The sequence below is a fragment of the Rhamphochromis sp. 'chilingali' genome (genome assembly GCF_963969265.1).
Source record: "Rhamphochromis sp. 'chilingali' genome assembly, chromosome: 15".
Taxonomy (NCBI): domain Eukaryota; kingdom Metazoa; phylum Chordata; class Actinopteri; order Cichliformes; family Cichlidae; genus Rhamphochromis; species Rhamphochromis sp. 'chilingali'.
The window spans coordinates 11,241,634-11,265,359 of record NC_137942.1 but is presented as its reverse complement, the minus strand read 5'-3'; the positions used below and the strand labels follow the sequence as shown (position 1 = coordinate 11,265,359).

At 40.6% G+C, this 23,726-nt stretch overlaps 1 protein-coding gene across 1 annotated transcript in view; it reads left to right on the top strand.

Annotated features, from left to right (window-relative positions):
• Positions 1 to 12,785: 12,785 nt before the first annotated feature.
• The window catches only part of olfm2a (olfactomedin 2a), a 41,197-nt gene continuing 30,256 nt past the window's right edge, over positions 12,786 to 23,726 (top strand). The window contains exon 1 of the mRNA XM_080906215.1: positions 12,786 to 13,197. Within this exon, the coding sequence (XP_080762341.1) occupies positions 13,141 to 13,197 (57 nt within the window). The 5' untranslated portion in view covers positions 12,786 to 13,140. The remainder of the gene's footprint in view (positions 13,198 to 23,726) is intronic.

The window sequence follows — 23,726 nt, the reverse complement described above, 5'->3', positions numbered from 1 at the left end:
CCATTCACCCAAAATGCTAGTTCCTCCTCTTATTGTACAGGAGCTATAGCTGAATGATGACATCATTACTCAATGAGCACCACCCCACCCACACGGTCTCACTTCCAGAGTACTTCCAAGCCCATTATTCACCCGTCTCTATTCACCCAGTCACTTAAGCCCCTGTCACCATTTCATTCCTGGCCCTAATTCAAGCTTTTGTATCTCAACCATTCTTATAAACTAATTTGTGCATGTATAATAGTGTAGTCTTTGATCTTAGATATGCATGGCTTGCTTTCACACTCTGTGAGCTCTGAGGGTTTATAGTGGAAATCATGGAAATATTGTTTGTGTGGAAGTCAGTTGTTTACTCAGCCATTGCATAACTTTGTGTAATACGTGGCGTATGTTTGAAGCTTGACTGAGCTGATGCTTGATGTGTGAAAAACAAATATGGTGTGAAATGTGTTGATTTCAGTGCACTGATCCCTGTTTTGAACTTATTTTATTGGCACTGTCAGCTAAGACAATTAAACTCAACAAGCATGAAATGCTACCTGTCCTGGTAGAAAGGTGAAAAGAAATTACAACTACAAATAATCTGTCATTTAGAAAAATATGGGCCATGGAGTACTGGAAATGTATTATCTAATCAGTATTAGAGCTCTAAAAAGAACAAAAACAAAACTGACTATGCATAATAGTTGTGAAATTCAGTTAAAGCATTATTGACTAGATTGTATGATCAAATGAAAAGATGTCAGTAATATGTAAGGGGTGCTAATTCCTGCTGAAACCTCAGACAAACACATCACAAAAAACAGTTTAGTGAAAGCTTCAAACACAGTGCTCATTAAGTGAATGATTATAAAAGAAAATAAAAGAAGTCAATACATATTTTTCAGCCATCAAATGCCACTAGCATTAAATCTCAGATGTGCCGAGAGAGAGAACTTCAATGGTGTACATGTTGCTCTCTCTTTCATTTGGATAGCTATGCTCACAGTAACTGGCAACAGGACACACGCTGGACTCAAATGCTTTCAAAGGACTTGGCAGTTACAGTCTACTTAGAACCATGTTCAAAAACAGGTTTTTTCAAAGAACAGACAGGCGGATAAAGGACAAAATCACAAGAGCTAAGACAATCATAATGTAACAGGTAAACTAATGTAGGCTACAGACATTTTGGCAGAACTGCACAGAAATAACAGAGATTATCTGGCAATGAAAACATCTGGATTGGGCATTATGTTTCATAATTGTTTAGATTCATTCACATTTCATACACTGTGTTGCAATATAACTAGATATACTATAATAATATAATATTTGAAAAGTTTTGAATATTACAATTAGTCTACACTCAATAACCTAGAACCACAAAATAATGACATTTTTATACTGATCCACTTGAGGGTAACGGGGTGGGCTGCAGCCTAGCTGTCATGGTGTGTAAAGTTGAGTTACCCTCTGGAAAGGTCTCCAGTCTATCACAGCACTAACAAAGAGACAGATAACTGTTCACACCTATAGCCAATTTACAATAACCCATTAACCTAGCATGCACATGGTTAGATCATGGGTGATAGCCAGCAAATGTAGGGAGAATTCATGCAGGGAGAACACGCAAACTCCACAAAGCATGACCCCAGTTGACCAGATTCAAGTCCAGGACTGTCTTGTGGTGAAGCTACAGTGCTAACAACTGCGCAACTGTTCTACCCTAAAATTAAATTTCAAAAGCTAGAATCTCAGCTTTAAGTATTCAGATCTTTAATTTAGTGGAAATTCATTTTGCAGCACTTAAAGCTTCCCAGAGACTCAGCTGGCTTTACAAATGCGTATTAATCACATTCATCTTTAACGGATCATGCCGAGCTTTTCAGACAAGAATAGAACCATCTATAAACTGTCCACAGATGTTCAATGGGGTTTTAATGTGAACTGTGGCTTGGTTAATTACCAAAAGTTAGAGATTTGTCCCTAAAGTCACTAAAGTATTACTTTATCTGTATGTTGTAGCTGTGTTTTCAGGTTATGTACACTCTGGAGCAAGTTTTCTTCAAGGACATTTTTGTATTTTTCTACATTTATTCTCCTTTATTAAGGTAATGTAATGTTATTAGCAGTGCTCTAAAAGATCAGTTTCTAACTGGCTAGACCAAAGAATATTTCTCTCCATGCTCTCTGAGTTTGTTTTAGGAACTTCCAGCGGTTTGTCATATGCTTTCAACTCAGGGTGGCTTCTTTCTGCTTTGTCATAAAGGCCTGGTTTACTGAAGTGGATGGTATTTATGAAGTCCTTTAAGAGAGATCAGTGGATTCTTGGTCATCTCTCTGGCCACCTCCAGCCATGCTGGTTTTAAAACTGCTCCCCTCTCATAATTATTGAGTGCTCTTTGATTCTAGGAGCACATCTGATATCTCTGCGTTACTGTGTTGAGCCAGGACCAACTTTGCGACTGATCAGTTGCTGTGTTTTAACCTAGTTATAAAATAATAAAAAGCCACTTTTTCCCATTCAGAAGGAACCAAATCATAAACTTTAAAAAGATTTTCTTTAATAGTTTTCTTGTAGTAGAAAATTTGAGGGCAAATATAACTGCCTTATTCAGGATTAATTGTGGCCAAATCATTCATTTTGTCTCGGTTAGACTCGCTTAGGTGCTCTTGATTATTAATTAGCAAAGATATCTAAAATTATGTTTTTACTTTGACATTTCCCCTGGTGAATGGCTGAATACCATTCACCAGGGGAAATAAGAATTTTATTCATTTACATTTTTATAACACAATCAAGTTTTTTATAAGAGCTGTGAATATTTTCTTACACTAGTGTGCATTTTGTGTTGAGAATCACTCTTACCTGGCCATCATGATGCTTTCACTCAGTTCTAATAATCATGCATCAATGATAGAATAAATTAATTTACTTTGAAAGGTTATTTGTGACACATACTACGTTACTATACTTTCATGACTAATTCTTTTCTTTGTCCAAATGTCTCATGTTTATGCTTAGTACACACAAAACAGTACAGAAACTAAGTTGCATATACATTAATATTCAATTTCTGATCAAATAATGTATCTGCTGAACACTTCTTTAGATCTTTTGAGTAATTAGTACCTGCTTTCCGTGAGAGAGAAACTGCAAAAGACTGCTTAGTCCAATTTCAGTTTTATACTAAACATCTATTTAGATGGAAAACATTTTAAAATCACTTTCTCTGTATTCTTACAGCCCAAAGATTCAAAGCTGAGGAACAATAAGGGAGTAAGCTATAGATGACCATGCATGCAGCTGTATGCCAAGTTAAAATACTCTGATGGAATGCTCCTTTTGTTTGTAATCGATTGAGAGAGAAAGGCATCCACCGTGTAATTGTAGCCTCATTTGATCTCAAATAAACCATGCTGTCCTACACAAGGGAGAGAGCAGGGCAAGGATAAGCTGGAAACACCTTCATTACACCAAACACACACTCCAGCACACTTACTTCCTTGGCCTAACTCTTCCATGCACGTGCACATACACACACAAAAACACTCATTTGCACTTTCCTTTTAAATTATATCCGCCCTCACCTCCACCCCTCACTGCCTCCCCTGGTCTGTCTTTTTCTCCAATCTTGCTCTGTGTCTTATCTTCAATCAAACTCAACACACAGCTAGATAGAGGGTGTATGAACACACCAACACACACACACATACACACACACGCTCACTCTCTCCGCACATCTTGGAATGAGCCTGGGATTGATTCTAGTCACACAAGAGTGGGGCGAAATGAGCAGTCACTCTGAATAGGCAAAGGCGTCAAATAATACAGATATGAACGTCAGAGGGATAATTGAAGAAAGTGTTTTATATGTAAAAGACAGAGGAGGATGGAGTGGAATTGAATCTCAGAGAAAATGAGGAACTGGTTCTGGTCCCAGAAGACTGACTCACAATAAACCCAACTATTTCTGAAGAAAATAGGGTGTAATTAGACTGGTCAGGGGGTTCCACTGGGTCTAACACCATTCACATTCACTCTTTCTCTATCTCCCCTGCATTCACTCACTCTCTTCCCATTTCTTAGCCTCTTTTTAGCATCTCTAAGTCAAATGTCAGTATGTTCATGTGAGCCCAAGCTTCTTTTCTCTCTCACTGTTGCACTTCCTTTGTTATTTCTTTCATCCTGTCCTGTTCTTTTCTATGTGTACTTCCCTTTCCACCATTTTCAACCTTCTCTCCCTCTCTCTTCCTGCCTCCCTCCATCCGTCTATCCCTCCCCCACCCAGCAGGCGTGGAGCTACATCAGTAGAATTGATCAGATATTCCAGGCACATATGGACAGCACTGATGGGCATAAATCATGAGTATTTTGAAGTGCCCATGCAGGGCTCTTCAGACTGCTTATAGTGAGCAGCCAAAGCTCTGTGGAACCAGTGGATGAAATCCTCCTCTTCTAGCTCCATTTTCATGCCAAATTTCTTTCTTTTACTTTGCTTTCCAAAGTGTGTAACATCTTCCTCAGCAGACTTCGAGACTCTTTTTCTATGTGTCTCTCATCCTATGTTAATACTGATGTAACCTCCAAGCCCTCTTTGTCTGAGCTGTGTGCATTCACAGCCTGAAAGATGGTCTCCTCCCTCACCCCGTCCCTTATATGCTACCTAACTTGGCAGCATTACAACAACCTGTTCCTATGGCAACAGGCTGGCCAGCAACAATAATCACTATTGTTTGAACATGTCGTGTTGTTTCAAAGCGTTTTCCTGGTCACATGGTGAAAGGCGAGCAGATGATAATCAATACCTCCTTCTGAGCCATAAGGGGTTAACCTGCCCTTTCCTCCTCTCACAGACACACTGAGCACCACAGTAACACACTATGAAGACTTCCCATCTAACACGTCTTTGTAAAAGATTATTGGACAAAAACAATAATTAATCCTCCAAATAAATGCCAAACTTTCATTGTTCTGTTTTCCTATTTGCAAGTCTCATTATATACTAAAATTACCTCTGAATAAAATACAGCTAGTCAATATTGTACAGAGATGAAAAGCACTACAAAATCAATTGACAGTCTCCATAATTGCAGGGGAGATTCCTGAAGCTTCCCATATGCATTTGTCTCCCTGTGTGTGGTCACAAACCACCGGGCAGCAGAAATAAATCTCCACGCTTTGCTCTGTCCTTGTTCCCTCTCTCTGCCTCTCTTCAGATGACTTGTCCTCTGTCTCCCTCTCTCTCTCTCTCTCTCTCGCTTCAGGTTCCAGGTTATTGATTGGGACCCTACTGGAAGGTGCAGGGATAAGATAAATAAAGAGTCAGTGGCCATGAACAGCTCTCTCGCTCACCCTAACATGAAGGGAAGGATAATCATCTGCCAGGCTCGAGGAAGTGGTCATGTATTTTTTTCAGGCTACTTTCATGCAAAGTGCCTCAACTATTGCCTTCACCACAAGGATCCCCAGGGCCAACTGTAACATGCTCCTAAACCTACTAGATTCAGCAACAATTTAATGGCTTGTAGACTCAAGGTAGAACTTGTCGACTCAGTCGTATTATATTTTATGTATGAACTATAGTTCGTCAGTGAAACTCATTATAAGTCTATTCTTTAAAACTGAAATTAAACAGACTGCAGCTACAAAGTTTATGGACATAAGCCTTAATGTACTGAGCATGCTAAACTACATAGCAGAAAAAAGCAGGTGCCTCTCTGTTTTATCTTATGTTATCAAAGGAGTGTGCAGGGCCTGAAGTTATTTTGCACAGATTATAACAGACCATATCACTCAAAACCTCTATCAATCAAGGTGGATTTCAGTGAAATGCAGTAAGGATATTTGTCACACATCACTATGTAGCGCAAAACACTGCTATCTCCACGCAAATAGGTGGCACACAGGCATGTATAAAGTCATCTGTAAACACGAGCACACACAGTGGGGTAAATAACTGTCGGTATCTCTTGCAGCATCGAGAGCAGTGGCGCGAGTCTTCCCCTCAGATTTTGAAAGCCCTATCTGTATCAGGAACAGCAAACCGAAAAAGCAATTTGCTTTGTCACACAGAGACATGCTTGACTACACTGAATAATTGCACTGCAGCTCTGGAAAGAGCTGTTTTCCTTTTATCTAATGAAGGCCTTCAGGGGAAGGAGCACGGGACTATGTGTTTTATATCTGTATGTGTGTGCTTGAGGATGTGTGTGTGACTGTATGTACGTACAGGTGTGATATGCAATGTACGCGCTCAAGGACTATATACATATGTGGGCATTTAAAACTGCAGAATGGAAAGATAAGCAATTGTAGCAGATATAAGATATCCTTTGCTCTGGTTCTATACCATCCATTCTACCAGTGTATATATTCTACATGTCGTTTCTGCACAGTGTTCCCCTGCAATATAATGATTAATCAAATCTGCATCTTGCCTCTCGGCTGTGTCCAGTTCCACGCTTCAGGCACTTCACTTATTCAATATTGCAGAAGCAGACTGGAGAATAAGAACCCCTGTGACTGGCTTTAGAAACTAACTCCGGAGAAGTGCTGAATCCACACTCAGCTGCCTGTCGGCCTTCCTCTATGGAGCTTGGCAAAGCAGTGCAAAAGCTGGAGGGACAACTTCAGCCCACAACTACCACTCAGAGGACTGCAAGGAGCCCTAGTGATGCAAGAAGAAGGGAAAAAGTGAACCTTTCCATCCCCTTCATTTCTATATTTTTCACCATAAATGTAGCAGAATCAGATGATAAAACATATCAGTGGGAGGAGAAAAGCAAAAAGAAGGAAAAAGATTACAAAAAATAGAGTGGAATATAAGCACCGTCTCTGATTTCTCTGATGATTGCATTCAGGAGAAAGGTTTGTGAATCGCCACAATGGCTCTACAACATTTGCACCACTGTGAAACTGTAATTAAGTCATCAGCGACAGTTTGGAGTCTTTGACATCATAATGAGGCTGAATGTGCGCAGTTCGTGCTCTGTGGATAAGCTGCTGTAATCACTTCTATCTGCTTAATTATGTAAAACCATTTTTCTATCCTACTAATGTCTAGGTCTTTATCTCTTCCTCTCTCCCTCTCAATCTCTATCTCTGCCTCATATTTTGAAAATAATGTACAAGAAAATCGTAAAAATGCAGTAGAAAAGGACACACATCCTTGGACTTATCAACCTGAGGCACATATTTGGGTCTTAATGGATGCTGGAAAATAGAGTACAGTGGATGTTGGAAAATAGAGTACAGTGGCAAATGAGTAATAAAAATGGGCACTGAAGGATTTATACTAGCTGGAGCTACTTTAAAAATGAGCACAAAGCCCTGACCACTTATTGGTGGAGGAGCTTATTGTTACCCCTCCTAAGTACTGATCAGAAGAACAGTACAGCTCAAAAGAAATGTGCATGCAATTTTCATATCTTCTTTCTTTCAAGTTCACTTGTACACATTTCCTGCTTCACACTTATGGAAGTGAAGATGTGCGCTGGCTGCTGCGGGTTATTTGCAATGAAGTAAACATCATTCTTTCTGTCCCTAATGGAGAGAACCTGACTGTACTCTTTTTTAGATAGACCCACATCAAAGCTCCCCTTCGGTAGTACATCAGAGATCACCATATCGCAGTGTACAAGCTCCACGCACACAAACACATGCTCACCCTTGAGAGTGTGGCAGTGGAGAGTGAAATCTTGTGATGCTTGGGAACTTTACCGCCAAGACAGGCTGCAAAGGGAGAAAAAACCCTAAATGCATGAAAAAACAGGAAGCTGCCACAGTTTCAATGGAGCAGAAAAAAAAACAGCAGAGAAAAATGTCAACAACAAATAGCTGCTGGTTTCTATTGCCACAGGCGACATGGACTTTGGTTCTCTCATGTTTCTTTCCTCCCGCATTATGCATCATCTTTTCATCCAATTAAGCACAAATACAGGCAACAGAACAACTCAGGGAGCATCTCACTACTATTCACTCTGGGAGAGAAAAGCAGAGCAAAACAGAAGAAGACTTGTCAATGAAACAATGAACAACAAAAAGGATAGTACAAGATAAAACAATAGGAAGATTGTGCGTGTACATAGCTTTACTTAAGGATGGAACTCTTGGCAAACAATCCCTTTCTATGTTTGATAGGTCAGCCAGCGTCTCCTCTCATTTGTTATGTTGCTGTGAGTCTGTGCTGGGCAGCAACTCGCCGTTTTGATTCTGCAACATGAGCACACTGCCATACAGTTCTTCTAGATGGTGATTGATGATGTTTGCTGATTTATGGCGAGGCGCAGACAGGAAGAAAGGCAAGGCCTCTTTGCAAAAAATCCAACTGAACCTGAGCTGTCCTTGTCTTCGTCGCCTTGGTTATGATCAGGTAGTGAAGTGAAGCAGCTTAAGATGAGTGTGAAAAGCCATGTTAAATTCTATCTTCAGGCAGACACTGAAGGTTTCACACCTCTCCCTTTGGGCACTCAGCCGAGAATTGCGTCGGGCACATTGCATTCTTAACCTTCTGTCCTACTGACTGCTTTAACTTTGCCATCATTTACGTGTTTCTCCTTATATTATTTGACATATCCTGATAAACCCAGGCTCTCTCCTAGGTTTATCAGGATATGAGAGAAAGATGAGATTTAGTAAGCTGTCATTGTTGTATTATTAATCTTTAAACATCAGGATAATAGATTTTATGACTTCACGTTGCCCTTTTCACCAAGCCTAGACTTCTGGAACTAGATATTTGAAAATTTCAAAGTCAGATTAACAACGATTTTCCCCTAGTGAAGTGAAAAGGAAAACTCAGCAGGCAGCTGAGTGTTAGCAGTGGCAGTCTTCGGTTGCACAAAGACACTGTACTTTTGGGACTGCTGAATAAGATGTTTCATGCTGTTTAGGCATTAGAGATTCATTAGGTAGTATGAATGTGAGATGCATGCTCTAGGAAGCTGTGCACTTTGCTTTTTTGTTGTTAGATATCTGTGTTATGTTTTCTGGAATGCCAGGGTTACACTATTTGTACTATTATCAACAAGCTGATGTTGTAGTGAAGTATCTTACATTGTTATTAATGTCTGCTCATACATTCTAAGCCAGATACTAAGAACTCCATAAACTCTACACTTTCCCACATGCCAGCTGAACATACTATATATAGACTAAAGATCTGGATACTTTGAAGGAGCACATGATCTTTCAGTTCTACTGCATAATAACTCAGCTGTAGTAGCAGCAGCAGTAACATTACAAAGATCAATGAAAACCACAAGCTCTGTTATGGGACAGACTCCAATGTTTTCTAGATGGATGGAGCCACTCATGTACTCCAACGTCAGACAATCCAATTAGACTGTCTGTGTATGCCTGTGCTGCGCTCTGCAATTTAGTCACTCCCTGGGTCCATGCACCTGTCTTAGATTTACTAGAACCACAAACAAAGCGTAGTTACTCTTTCTCTAGCGCTTCTATACCACAGTTCATTCTCAGAGTATTCTTAATATTCTTCTTGCTTTCCAATTGTTTTAAGAGAGTCAAGTCTTGGAAATTGAAAATCTATATAATAATAGGCTTGGCAACGGTGGCTCAATATAAATGGCCCCATCTGCACAGCTGTGTTTTAATGCTTAAGAATGCTTTGACAAGCAAGATGCCTGCAGGCAGTCAGACACACTCGTGCAAACTCGTACTTGCACACACATACACCTAAGCACCAAGATGCCATGGTTGTTAAATATAGTCCTTAGGCCACTTTGAGTGTGTTCCATTATTGCAAATATTTTAGCAATGCACACACTAACTCGGAGAAAAGCACCTCAGGTAATCCTAGCTTGAACCACAAAGCATGAAATGCATTCACACAACCAATCAACTTTATTCTGATGAAATGTTTTGATAAGCTGGTTCGCCAGTACATCAAAGACAGCTTCCTACCAGTTTGCATTGCATCCACAGAGGATGCCATGTTGAATGCCCTCCTCCCTGTCTTCATACTGTCTGGAAAATAACAACACCTAAATAGAAATTCCCCATGAAACTGACTGACAAATTAACCTCCCTGGGCGTGGATACTGGACATCCCAACAAAAAAATACCAGACAGTTGAGATCGCAAATCAAATCTTCTCAGCATTGAAGCTCCCTACCGTTGTGTATTCACCACCCCAAATTCATACTATAGAAGTACAACCGCACTGTCCAAATAAGGAGAGAACTCTACTCTTACAGATACAACACCAGATCAATCGACTGTTCAGTAAACAAAACTAAGGAGCTGACTGCTGGTTTTATAGAACAAAGAAGGTAAAGACACATTTCCCTCCATGAAGATGAGGGAGAGTAGGTCAACAGCTTTAGGTTCATGGCAATCAATATCACAGAAACCTGTGATGCTGATCACATAGTTCTTTTTATGAAAACTAAAAATGGCTAAATCAGCTATTCTGGTTATGTGAGGTGTCTGAGCAAAGCCTAAAGGATGCTATAAACAATATCTGGCAAGCAATATAGAGCTATCTGTCATACCACCAAACTTTTATCACAGCCTGTATTCTCCTCAGGCTGTGAGAATACATTATTCCTTCACCACAACAATATCACGACATTTCTTAATAATTATTTATTCATCCATGTAAATATATCTATTTGTTTTTTGTCAGTAGTATGAAAGAAGTTTGTACTTAACTTACACAATTCTATATTCCATGATCACAGTCAAATTGATCCCCGAATCTTGAATCAGTCAACTAATAAGATCATCACTGAGAGTAACCCTGGGATCATCATGGTTTTAGTGCTACATCTGCCTTATACAGAAACAGAGAGATCATGCCTGCTTGCCTGAGAAGACATATAGTGGCTCTGGAGGTCTCATTCTTCTTTCCCTTGGCCTTTTTGGCCTGACTTGAGGATAACAAGAGAAAAATAGTGCAATTGTTTGACAAATGGGTCATGCTTTGTTTGCATTTACCCAAGAAGCAGTCCCACAATTTTCCGAATGCCCCAGGACTGCAAAGTGTGACAGGGGATGGAGATGGAGTAGAGCAACCAGGAGAAGGGATGAGTCTGTTAGTAGAGTGTACAGTATTTCCTCAGTAATAACAGTGGCACCCTGGCCAATGACTTATCACCAATTTTACACACTATGGCAATCTTGAGCTTCTCATGCTTTACTGTATCTATGAGCAAAGACAGCATCCAGAATGAAACACTAAAATACAATAACACTGGTGAAAAGAGCATGACTGGAAGGAGGAATCTTTCATGCATTCTTATGTTTGTCTTTCTCAGATATCACCATTGCCTTTCGCCCTCCTCTAGCTACTCATTTCACCTCCTTGTAGTTTTTCCTGCTGGGAAAATAGAGGGGTGTGCACTATGTCACTGAGGGCAGCAGCAGGGGTGGAGAAAGTCAACCCTCTCGCGAACCATACAGGGGCAAAAGGGATAGTAGAAACAACTCATCACAGTTGATATCCTTTATTTGAACTATTCTATGCTATTCTAGCTTTGGAAAGCTTTGAACTGCAGCCACGGGGTTTTGTTTTCAAGAGTAATGTTTTATGGAATTAACTACTGTGTCCTTAGAAGAAAAATAAATAAGAAACACAACAACACTGCCGTATTGTGTGGATTTGACAATGAAAATTATAAACAGGCATGTTTTATTCAGTAGCAATACACCTTTCGTTTCATGTCCTGCCTTTGCAGCTTTAGCTGTCTTTGGTCAGTCAAGAGATTCCAGAGCCACAGATGACACACTTTGCATTTACCTCAAAGACTTTTTAAGCCAGAACATCCTTAAGAGGTTAGGACAAGATGGAAGCAGAGGCTGAAATATATACTTTTTTTTTATACCCAAGAAAGCATCACCATCACCACAAACACAGCCTGTCACAGCTTACATGAACACACACCAAAGAAGCTGTGTGCACACCCATTCTATATTCACCTGGCTCGGACAATAGGTATTAAATGAATGTCAGCAGAATCACTCAATTATCTCTTAGATAATTATCTCTTAGATAATTGAGTGGATAAAGCTTGGAGCATTCATTATTTTAATTGTAATCGGAACAATAATAATCTTGCCTACTGGTGGTGGTCAGAGGGCCCGGTGGCGCCAGTGTCCGGCAGCCTCGCCTCTGTCAGTGCGCCCCAGGGTGGCTGTGGCTACAATGTAGCTTACCATCACCAGTGTGTGAATGTGTGCGTGAATGGGTGGATGACTGGATATGTAAAGCGCTTTGGGGTCCTTAGGGACTAGAAAAGCGCTATATAAATACAGGCCATTTACCATTTTATCATTTTCCTAAACCCAAGAGAAACCCTTTGTTTTGGCATGTTGTAATTGGATATACGTCAGAGCTGAATTGATGGTATTAATGTTGATCTAACAGCCTTTCTACCTATCAATCATAATGAGCAGGAAGACATTAATGCTAAATGTCGGATTCTTAAGGATCTATCTATCTATCTATCTATCTATCTATCTATCTATCTATCTATCTATCTATCTATCTATCTATCTATCTATCTATTACACACACACACACACACACACACACACACACACACACACACACACACACACACACACACACACACACACACACACACACACACACACACACAGGTGCACAGCCAACCTCGGCTGCATCAAAGAGTGGTACTTCGTTCTCTGGACTCGTGGCACGTAGACGTGCTGCTCCTAGTGTCGGCACCTTGCAAGCACAGCAGTCACCTTCCAACCTCTGGTCCCCCACCCCCCAAGCTCCTTTTGCTCAGTCGCAGTTATTTTGCAGGACGGAGGGGACCGCTGTCTGTTCACTTTGACTCATTACAGCATCTCAGGAGTTTGCGCTCTATTTCGCTCTCTCTCTTTCTCTCTCTCACCTCCTTTCTCTCCTTCTCAGAGATAGGAGGTTCAGCGTTCGCTTCCCGCAAAACTGTCTATGCTCCACAAAAGACACGCGACTGGTTGCTTTACCGAACCACATAGGGCTGCCTTGCGTCCCGGTGATGAGGCTGGTGGCGCACAGCCGATACAGCATTGAAGGAATCCCTCTGTATGTGAAGAAACCGCCCCAGTAACGATTAAAAAAAAAACACGGAGGAACAGCTGCCGGAACCGGTGTCGGCTGGGACGCGAACATTTCGACAAGAATGCATCTCTTCAGTGCCATGTTCCTACTTGTGATGTTAGCTGTCATGCCCGGTGAGGTAAGGACGCATGTATACGATGAATAAGCATTGCTCAAAAGTTCCTGAAGGACCTATTTACGAATCTCAAAATTGACATTATACCTGTGAACCAACGCTTTGATTGGAACAACATCGCAATTTCAAAGAAGGTAAAATATGTTAAACGACTGCGAAGACCTATTAATCCGAAAATATCGCAGTTCAGTCTGCAATCTATCATGCTACTGAAACATAGAGAGAAAGTTCAAGCATAACAATAAGAAGGGCTGTAACAGTCGATGGCATATCCACGTAAACTAGAGCCCTTACACATTAAAAAAAAGAATATCGTCATGCAATTTATGGTCACTGCCTTAAGGGAATGGTAAGAATACATAAAGTACCATCTTCCTCTGACAGTATAGTAATTGATTTGTCGGCGCTCTGATGCTTTTGATGCCCTGGAGGTCGTTGTTTACAGATCTTCCTATCGACCTCTACATCAGTGACAGAGGGGTCCCGGGGCTCACCGAGAATCAGATATTGCGCTGTTTAAGCGTCACGCAACGAAGTGTGATTTGTGGCCGTGAATGCAAGACATGAGTAATTACTATACTGTACCAAACCAGCGCCAACAAATGGTTGTAGTTTCTGGGGATGTGTGCCTGCTTGTGTGGCGTGCTCTCGTGTATGACACTCGAGAAAAGCCGTGCCCGTTTGGAAAAATGACGAGCTTTGATGTGACAGTTGTAAATTAAAGTGAAGGACGGTAAATCATTTGACCCAGAAAAGCTTTCGGCCAAGGCAAGAGCATTTGAACTTGCAGGGGTTCAGCTGGTCAACATACGTGCAGTGATGAGCATAACTCAGATGGATTAGAAAGTGTAACGTCTACAGAGAAGCCAGCTACAATTCTCCACATTTACTAGGATCACACAAACTAGCCAATGGTCCTTGTAGGTCAGCGCTGTTTATACCTTTAATAACAAACCAAGCTATATTCAGGACCGTGGACAGCGCTGTGTCGCGCCTGAGTCAATTTAGCACCGAAGACAGCGCCTCCTTATACGTTGGAGGTGAGTATCACCATTTGGCAAAGGCCATCTAGAGGCCTCAGGGTCTTGCAGATATAACACCAAAGATCAAATGACACGGAATATATGTGCATTTACAAGGTCAGTGAAATACTCGACGTTAAAATGGTATGAAAAATAACAGTGAATAATATGGCCGTCACTCATGGACAATAGAATTGCATCAGCTCTCTATTACATTGTCTTCGATTGCATTTCTTTTTCAGAATGGCTCTTTAGGTATTTGCAGTAAATGTATACTGTTAAACTAATGGACTTTTCATCTCAAACATGAGCACAGCCTGTTACTCCATTTAGCTGTCGATTATCATTGTAAAATGCAGTATATTGTTGGAACTGTTCAGATTCACTAATATTTCGCATTGCATTTGCATTAGCCATACATCACTCATTTATGTTTACCAGCCGAGTAAACAATTACAATTGACCTGTAAAAGGAGGGAAAGCTGTTGTGCGTTTTCAATTTATAGGAGATGAGTAGATGTGCCATACACCTGTTTGGTAGATTTAAAATAAATCATGTACAGCACAGCTGGTATTAGAGGAGAACTGTGTGTAACTCCTAGAGTGGTAACAACGTGCAAAACTCTAATTTATTTTCAAGCACAACCCCAGCATGAATAAACTTCCCTGATGCTTAATTATGGAGTAAAAACTGATATATTCTAATCCAAACCAAAAAAATTGGCCAAAATTGGAGGAAATTTGTAAATTACACAACTTTCTCTGTTCAACAAATACTCACACGGCATCACAGATGCACTTCAATAAATGGTAAACACTTGCAAATGTGATCCTGACAACGTAACTGATGATACAGTTTTATATCTCAACCTCTTCTTCAGTGGATTTATATAGTAGCTGCCTTTGGGGGACAATTTGTTGTAAGTGTTTACATTAAATATTGAACGGTTTGAAAGAAAATATGACACCACCCATCGTCTTAAGATTGCATTGCAAACATAAAGTATTGATGAATTCTTGCATATGTACTGCAACGGGGATAACACTCCAGCAGAGCTCATATCCACAGTAAGCTTCAGTCACAGTTTCAACACAGGCTTTTATGAAATATTTAGACAGCTTTAATGAGACAGATGCACTTGTTCGTTCACTGCGTGTGTTTGTTAAGTGCCCATAAAGCCCAGGGGTCCTTAGTGCCACTGATATAAATGGGCACCTGTTTGACCTTGGCACAGATGTCTTGCTATAATGTGCACACCAAGTGACGCATGACAGAATGCAGGTAAACTCAATCAAGAGCTAGGATTTACATCAATATGTGATACTGCATGTATTGTATACTTTGTTTGTTTCATCATTAACAAGATAGGGAGTGTAATGTATTGCAGCTTGGAAAATTACTCTAATGTAATACATTAAAAATAATGAATTATTGAATTGAAATAAAGATAAATAATAAGGTGACTTCTTCATCAATAGATATAACTTTAATGTTACAATCAAAGACTTGAGAAGAATACTATATTCCTGCTCGACAATCAAGCTCTTTTAAAAAGCATGCAAGGGGCCTGATGGGGATGTAATGTGTATTTTGTTCCAATTAAACAAATGATTTATTTGTTTCATTTTCTAGAGCGGCACAATTACTGGTTAAGGCGTAGTGATTGGTTCGTGTACTTTCTCTCTTAGGCTTTGGGGGCAAGGAAAATAAATAAATTGATAAATAAATAAATAAATACAAACGCTTCTATCCCAGACGAGTGAGTGAGTGCCAGAGAAATGCCTTTATTGGTTTAAGATTCCTCACCTTGAAGCCTGCCGATAATAGTGTGGTTGAGACTGATGGAAATGAACACTTGCTTTGGTGTTTTGCCGTTGAGACACAAAGTGCATTGGGGGAGAAATCCTTGTTGTTCTCAAAGAGGGAGACAGGAGCCTGTGTAAGCAATTGGCTAGATTCTTCAGTAATTTTCTTGATCCCTTCTGTCGCCAGTGATCATGATAAACAACCAATTTGAAAATACTACCCTGTAAGACCTTGTTAAATTTTGTTTCCTCATTCTAGTTTGGTGTCATGATTGTAGGAGGAACTTGCCCAGCCAGGGCCAATTTATAGCTGAAAGGCGAGCAGTGTAACAGAACAAGCACTTGTAAATCAGGCTGCTGTTTAAAACATCATTTGGCACAAACATTCCGTTTATTTACATTCAGCTAATTATACAGTAGTTTAGCGATGCAGCATAAGTGTCAGAGAATCTGGATGCTTTTAGTAACACAAGTGCAAAAAACAGTAACGATAATGCTGTAAGCTGACCTAATGTAAAGCTGTTTACAGTGCTTCTACATGTGAGGACAAAAAGGACAGACCTTTGTTCATTCAGAGTCAGACAGGACAAAAAGCTTGGTTGGCGAATGTCCACATGAGACAGTTTTAAATAATCCACCACCCTGGCATTGACCCTTTGGAAAAAAATGGCTTTGCCTGGTGCCAGCTGAATGAGAGCAAAGCTACATGATCATAATAAAAACCCTTCCCTAGACACGAACGTGACAGAGCCATGTTAAATGTTCATCCTCGTCTCCACACCAAAAGCCTATTACAGTAGAAATCTAAGAGAAAAAAATTGTATGTCAGAAATATTTCTTTATAGAAATTCTCCCACTGCCATTATTATCAGAGAACCCACTAGGCAAAGGTTTATATAAATGTTGAGAAAACAGACGTGTAGCTGGATAATGTTCTAAGAATAGAGATGTGAATCTATGTTTTCCAGGAAGAAGGACACTAAGTAGCACGCTGGACTGAGTGTGCTCTGCCAAGCCGCATCATAACCTCCAACTAGAGAATTAAACAAATGAAAAGCTGCAGGAGCATGGGTGTAAATCTGCCAGCGAGAGGCAAAGACACAGCTGATAAAATCACCTTGCTGGACTAGACAGCTCCAGAGCTTGAACGAATTATTAACACTGCATGACCACACAAGCCCATGTAATTAGAAGGTCAAGCAGCAACAAAGATATATCTTCATACGCCAAGAGCATTACATAGTATTGGTGTAGCTTACACATAACTGATGAGTCAATTGACTCACTGCTAAAAAATGTGGTTTTAAAGACATATTTTGCGTTACATGGCAACAATATGTAAGTTTACTGTAAATTTCATCTGTTTCTTGAATAAAACACCACATAATTACCTATGTGAACTAATACCTGTGTTGCCTGTGACTCAGAAGCAATCATGTTTAGCATGATGTGGGTGAGTAAGTGAGCAGGCAGGGTTATATTAGCCTCTGTGCATCCACTTTCATGCGCTCCCCATCAATATACAAAGGTGCTGCTTCACAATCAGCCACAGATAATGAGGTTGCGTTATATCTGATTCACTGCTGCTTGGAGAGATTGAGTAGTATGTGCTTGTGTCATGACTGATTAGGGTAGGGCCTGAATTAGGGCACGATAATGATACCACATTGTGTGAGAGATTTGTTTTATAAAAGAGATACTGCTTAAGAAAGGGGCTGATGCACTGAGAGCTATCGAGCCTTTGTGCTGTCCACTGTTCACTCCCTCATCTTAATGTTTGATGTGCTTTCATGTAGCCTGCTGCTTAATCATCAGAGGCGTTTTTATGTGTGTGTGATCGCGTTTGCAGGGACAAATAATCTTCACAAGCACCGACACTGTATGGATTCACGACTAAGAACGGAAATCAGGACTTGAAGAGGTTATTTTTTTTGCTGTAAGACTTTTTTTTTTTTTAAAAAACTTAAATTCAGTTTGACTCAGTTTCCATTGTAAGGTAAAGACCCCACAATAAAAAACCCCAGCAATTAGATGACCCCACTATGAGCAAATGAGTTGTAAAATTAAAGTTGAAAGTTGGGACAGCTGTGAATGATGCCGGTTATATTTAGATCAAGTAGTACTGTGCAGGGACAGATAAAGGAAGGTTATTGTGCTTTTTGAGTTCTTAATGATGATTTACCTGCTCTTCATCACTTTGTTCGCAACTCACTCCTGGGTGACTTAGGTTCTGATGATGCTGGGGAGTTTATTTGAGGTGTGTCTCAATGACAAAGTGAAACGGGTAGCTGATTTTACTACTGCGGTGCCTTGGATGAGCCTCACAGGCAGGCAGTGGTCTGCATGGTAATTGGTTAACGGGTGCACTGCTGAGTAGAGAAGCATGTGAGGTCAGTGGCCTGACTCTCAGACTAATACTGCCTCCCTGTCATGATTGCCTCCAGAGGTAGAGCTAGCACAAGCTTGGCCATACCTCTTCATATGGAATAACCTTTTTACATAGGTTATGTGTTTGTTTTGTTTGCTTTTGCAATTGCCAAACCAAAAAATAGGTTTTGTAAAACCTTCAACACACTTGGCAGACATTTAAATATTACTTGAAAAGGGGCTTGCCAGCATCAAATAGAACATTACAGTTTAGTTTCACTTTAAATGACCGCTTACTCATTCCGAGTCACAAACTGTCCACTACATTTGCTCAAGGCATGTGTGGGCCCTAAATGACCTCTATTGCTGTTTTCTGTCGTGTTGAAAATCCAGCAGCCTGCTGTCGTATAACAACCATTAGAATTCACATGGACCAAGCTGTCTGACTGGAGGACAGATTGCAATCACTATTAGAAAGCTTAGCTTTGTCATTTCTACATAAATGGTTGGTTAACCTGACATTTAACCAGCAATAACTGGATGATTAAAAAAAAAAAATCATACAGGAGACCTAAAAAATATTTTGAAATTATGTCCCCCTCCTTGACTCCTGATCTCTCTTCTATAGCATTTACAATGTTTGACTCATGCATAAATAATTTCTCAAAACATTCTGGCTGCTAATATAACGCATAGGATGTTATTTGTATGCTTCCTGTCGACAGAGTATAGAAGCATCGGCTTGACTGGTGGGATGAATATCATCCCTATATCGCATTCTCTACCCCACTTTCTCTCTTTCCTTCTGTGTGAGTGTGCTCGAGGGTGCAGGACTCCCAGAGGTTTATGTCTGTGACTCTAAGCAAGAGTGACATTTCTCTGACAACACCCAGCACAGACACACATGCACCTCTACGCACACTCTTTCTTCTCGCAAATACACATTGTCTTTGTCTCCTTTTCTCTCTCGCCTTTGTGCTCTAGTTTCCAAGCATGTCAGCAATCGGATCCACAGTAGACAAAGAGCCAGACAATTCACAGAATCGATTCAAACAAACGTGGCTAAAGCTATTAAGGCTGCTGAAGTGCATGGTCTAAGTGACAGATGCTAATTAGTGCACAGACGTGCTTGATCATTTGGTCAGTGCTGAACACACAGCTGCCTGTAATAAGGATAACAACACATGTAGCCCTAGTAACAGTCACTATGGGAGTGACCCAGTGTTTTGGGGTGTACGTGAGTGTGGGTTTGTGTGTGCCAATCGGCTCTTTTTAAAAAAAAATTATTTATTTTTTTGCATTGCAGTAGGCACCTCCTGACCAGCTCTCTGTACGACCTTGCTTTCCCCTGCTCGATGAATCTTTTATGAGCCTGGCAATGTGGGTTTCTGTGTAGAAGATTGGAATATAAATATGGCTGTTGCGCCTAGAGCTCCTCTTCCCGCTCTGATACAAAAGCTTTCATAAGACTGAGCAGATTGGGCAAGCTGCTACTTGAACGTTGCTCTTTACATTTCTTCACTTTTATTGGAAGAAACACATCAAGGAGCGTTGTGCATTCAAAAACACCAGTCACAGATTGTGCCTCTACCTGCTCGCTCATATCGTTAGGCAACATACAAACTTGTTTCTTTTAAAAGCGGTTGGTTTTCACGTCAGATTCTCAGTCGTGGATTTTGTTTTCCTTTTCAACGTCCTAGTTAATTGCTGACATCCATCGTATGAAGCAGAGAGCTGTAGCAGTAACTGACACTAAATGAGGGGTGATAAACAAGTGACAGAGTAAATGTTGGTTGAATTGCTCAAACTGTGCTATCCTTCGTCTTCTCTCTCATTTCCCTTTCATCTCCTCAGTTTTTCATCTCTTCCTGCTTCTACTTCTCGTGATCCCTGCTACCTTTGTTCCATCGAATCGTCTGCTCGCCGCCATGTGTGACTGTGACAGCATTGCCTCCCATGTTGAAAGCTAACTCAATTGCAGGGTGATCATTTTGGGTAATGAAGGATGAGAGCTATACAGCACAGTAGAGGAGGAAGTAGAAGGCAAGAGGAACCATTTAATCGATGTGTTTTCCAAGTGGCACTGTCACAGCCACTCAGTAGGGCCATTGATGAGGGAGACTCACTTTCTCTGACTGCGCCAAGGCTTAAAGGCTCCAGTCAGGGAGGCGTGGGAGCCCAGCAGCGACCAGACACTGCTGCATATCAAGCAGGCTGGCAATGCTGCTCTTTGCAGCCCCACGGTGAGCAAGGTAGAAAGGTCCTTTGATAAAGACACTACATGCCAGAGAGGGGGCGATAACAAGATGATCCAGTGGAAGGAACTCCAGCTTGCATTACATTATGATAGCTGAGCCTAAACCCCCAGGATTTCTCCAACTCTATAAAACATACATGGACACATTAGTGCGCAGTACTGGATGTGAATGCAACATCTGGAAGTAGAGACCATGATGCAGCTAAAAACCAACACATGAATATATATTAACCAAGAACTATGATATGCACAGGACATTGGTTTATTTCATGACACTGCTGAATGTCCTGAAATAAGTAGGGTCATGGATAACACAATGCTAGATTAGAAAGCTCAGGTTTAGATAAGCCTGTTAGAGCAAAGCAACTTTTCATAACAAAAATGTTTTCATCTTTTTCTTTGGGTGCCTTGAAAAGCGCTATATAAATCCAATCCATTATTATTATTATTATTATTATTTAAAAAAAAAAAATGGCAGTCTCAGAAACACGAAGATATCCTGCACAAAGGACAAAATGTACTTCAAGTACTGAAAAGAAAGCATCCTTTCCCCCCTCTTGTCCCTTAGCAATACTCTTGGAAATGCGTATGCATATTGCATCTAAATTATATTAAAGCTACTCTGTGTGTGTGTGTGTGTGTGTGTGTGTGTGTGTGTGTGTGTGTGTGTGTGTGTGTGTGTGTGTGTGTGTGTGTGTGTGTGTGTGTGTGTAGGAAAAAGTGTAGTTCCAAAAGCTAATCCACTATAACCGAGACCATATAGTGTGCATGCATACGTTTTTGCCACACAGGCACACACACTGTGGACAGATGCTGTGAACTAAAGCTGCTGTGTTGATCAGGTTTGGTGGGCAGTATCAGTACAAAGTGAAAGGATGTGAACTGAGTTTGAATTAGTGCCCAGTGGAGTAGCCGAGCAGGGCAGCATGGCTGGTAAGTGAGTGTGTGATAGAAAGAGAAAGAGAGAAACTGAAAAGACAGTGAAAGACAGAGTAGAGTTACTGAAAATGAAAACTCAGATTGTGAGCAGGGACAGAAGGAGAAATAGTCAGAGGGAGCCTTACGACTGTGTCTGCAGGGTTTTTATCTCTCGCATCTTGAACGAGAAGAGAATAATAATTAGAGGCCTACCACTTTGTCATTGTGATTTTATTCCCCTCACTGGCAACGACACTCTTTTGCAGATTGTCTTTAATTAGCTTCACATCGCTTAATCAATACGGCCATGACCATGACAAAACAATGACATGTGCATCCTGTCGCTTGGGAGGGGGAGGCACAGGAAGCAGCAGGATGAGTGTTGACAGACAAGATGCGACAAGAATGTGATGTAGAGTGGCATTTTTGTTGGAGGAGGGAAAAAAAGGCGCCATGCTCTGATAAAAACCTGCTCTCATGATGATTAGAGTCCACACTTGTTTGTCTACTTTTGAGTTTATGTGTGTGTGTGTGTGTGTGTGTGTGTGTGTGTGTGTGTGTGTGTGTGTGTGTGTGTGTGTGTGTGTGTGTGTGTGTGTGTGTGTGTGTGTGTAGATGAGCTGCATGATAACTATGTCTGTATCTCGTTGCATAACAAGGTGAGAAAAGCAAGCAGGTTGAAGTACTGCTGTGTATCAGGCAGCAGTGATAGTCATGTCAAACTATGAAATGGGATCTAATGCAGTATTTCTTGTTATATGGTATGAGCAGCAGAGCTGAGTGCTTTAGCCACACTAATGGTGATGTGATGAATAGGTATTCAGGAGAGGTCTCTCTCTTTACGCCTTAGTGCCTCAGGCTACCGGCCCTCTCGGCCCAGCTCTCATCTCTTACTCTTCTCAGTGAGAGTAACAGCTTGCAATGAGCTGGTGCAAGTATCTTCACAGAAGAATACATCTCACATGTCATCCACATTTTTCTACTTGGCATGTCAGGATCAATATCTGCAGCTGCCATACTTAAAATCAGGGCTAAACTTTTCCAAACAGCCCAGAAGGAGGGTATTACGTGTGAACTGTGGGACTCCTTTCAAAGTAAAACTAACCGATTTGTGCCCATACATAGTTTGATGAATTAAGAGGTCATTTAAAATGAGGAAAAAAAATCTAAGCATAAAGGATTTGGATTTTGGTAACTGCTTATAAGTGGAAATTATCAAGGAAATTAGAAAATGTAATTATTATTGACTGCATCTCGGAAGGGCCATCTTTAATCATAAGTCTTTCCTTTTCAAAATGACACAAACACTCAGTTGTTGTTCAGATGTGGGTCCTTGCACGGGTGTCGTTAAAATTTAAATGAATGATTTAGTCTATGAGGAGAAAAAATATCACCAGAATTCTTTTCCCTGTTATTAGAAACTCCTTTGTTTAAAGGGTAGATCTTATTTTGAATGCATTTTACCCATGGCAATCAGCTAAAAGTCAACAATGGTTTGTCCAATGAGGATCGAGCAGTATAGGAGACTGCCATGTCCTAAAGACCACCAATGAAAGTAATTATGTTATTGATTAGCAAAGAAAGGTGGTGCTTGGTGCTGCATGAAATATTAGTGCAAAGAATGACCTTTCTCTTATCTTATCTGAACGCAGACATTCGCTCACGAGTTGCACTGCAGATCTTGCAGTGCCTTCATTGTGAAACGCAGGCTGTACAACATCTTGCATCAACAGAATTTCTGCAGACAAATCCACAAAGCTGCTTGTCTTTGTTTAGCACACAGACAAACTCACATAAATCCTGCAGTGTAATTCATATGTTTGAAGAAGAACTGACTAGAGACAGTAACATAGCAAATGCTACTACAGTTATTAGTTTACGGCTTTGTAACTGCTAAACATTACATCTGTTGCTGAGAGATCCAGACTAATGTCCCATGTGGTATAGCAGAAGACGTTATAACTACTCTTTACCATTAGGGCCTATCCACCCTCCTCCCACTATCACCTCCCCACTCACTTAACTCACCCAATCTTCTCATCTCACACTTGACTAACTCCACACAATATTACCGCTTTATAATATTTGTACAAACTTCTCATTTTTGCACCGCATTGCAGTTTGCTGATATTTTCCTGTCTGTTTGTTTGTGTAATCACTGA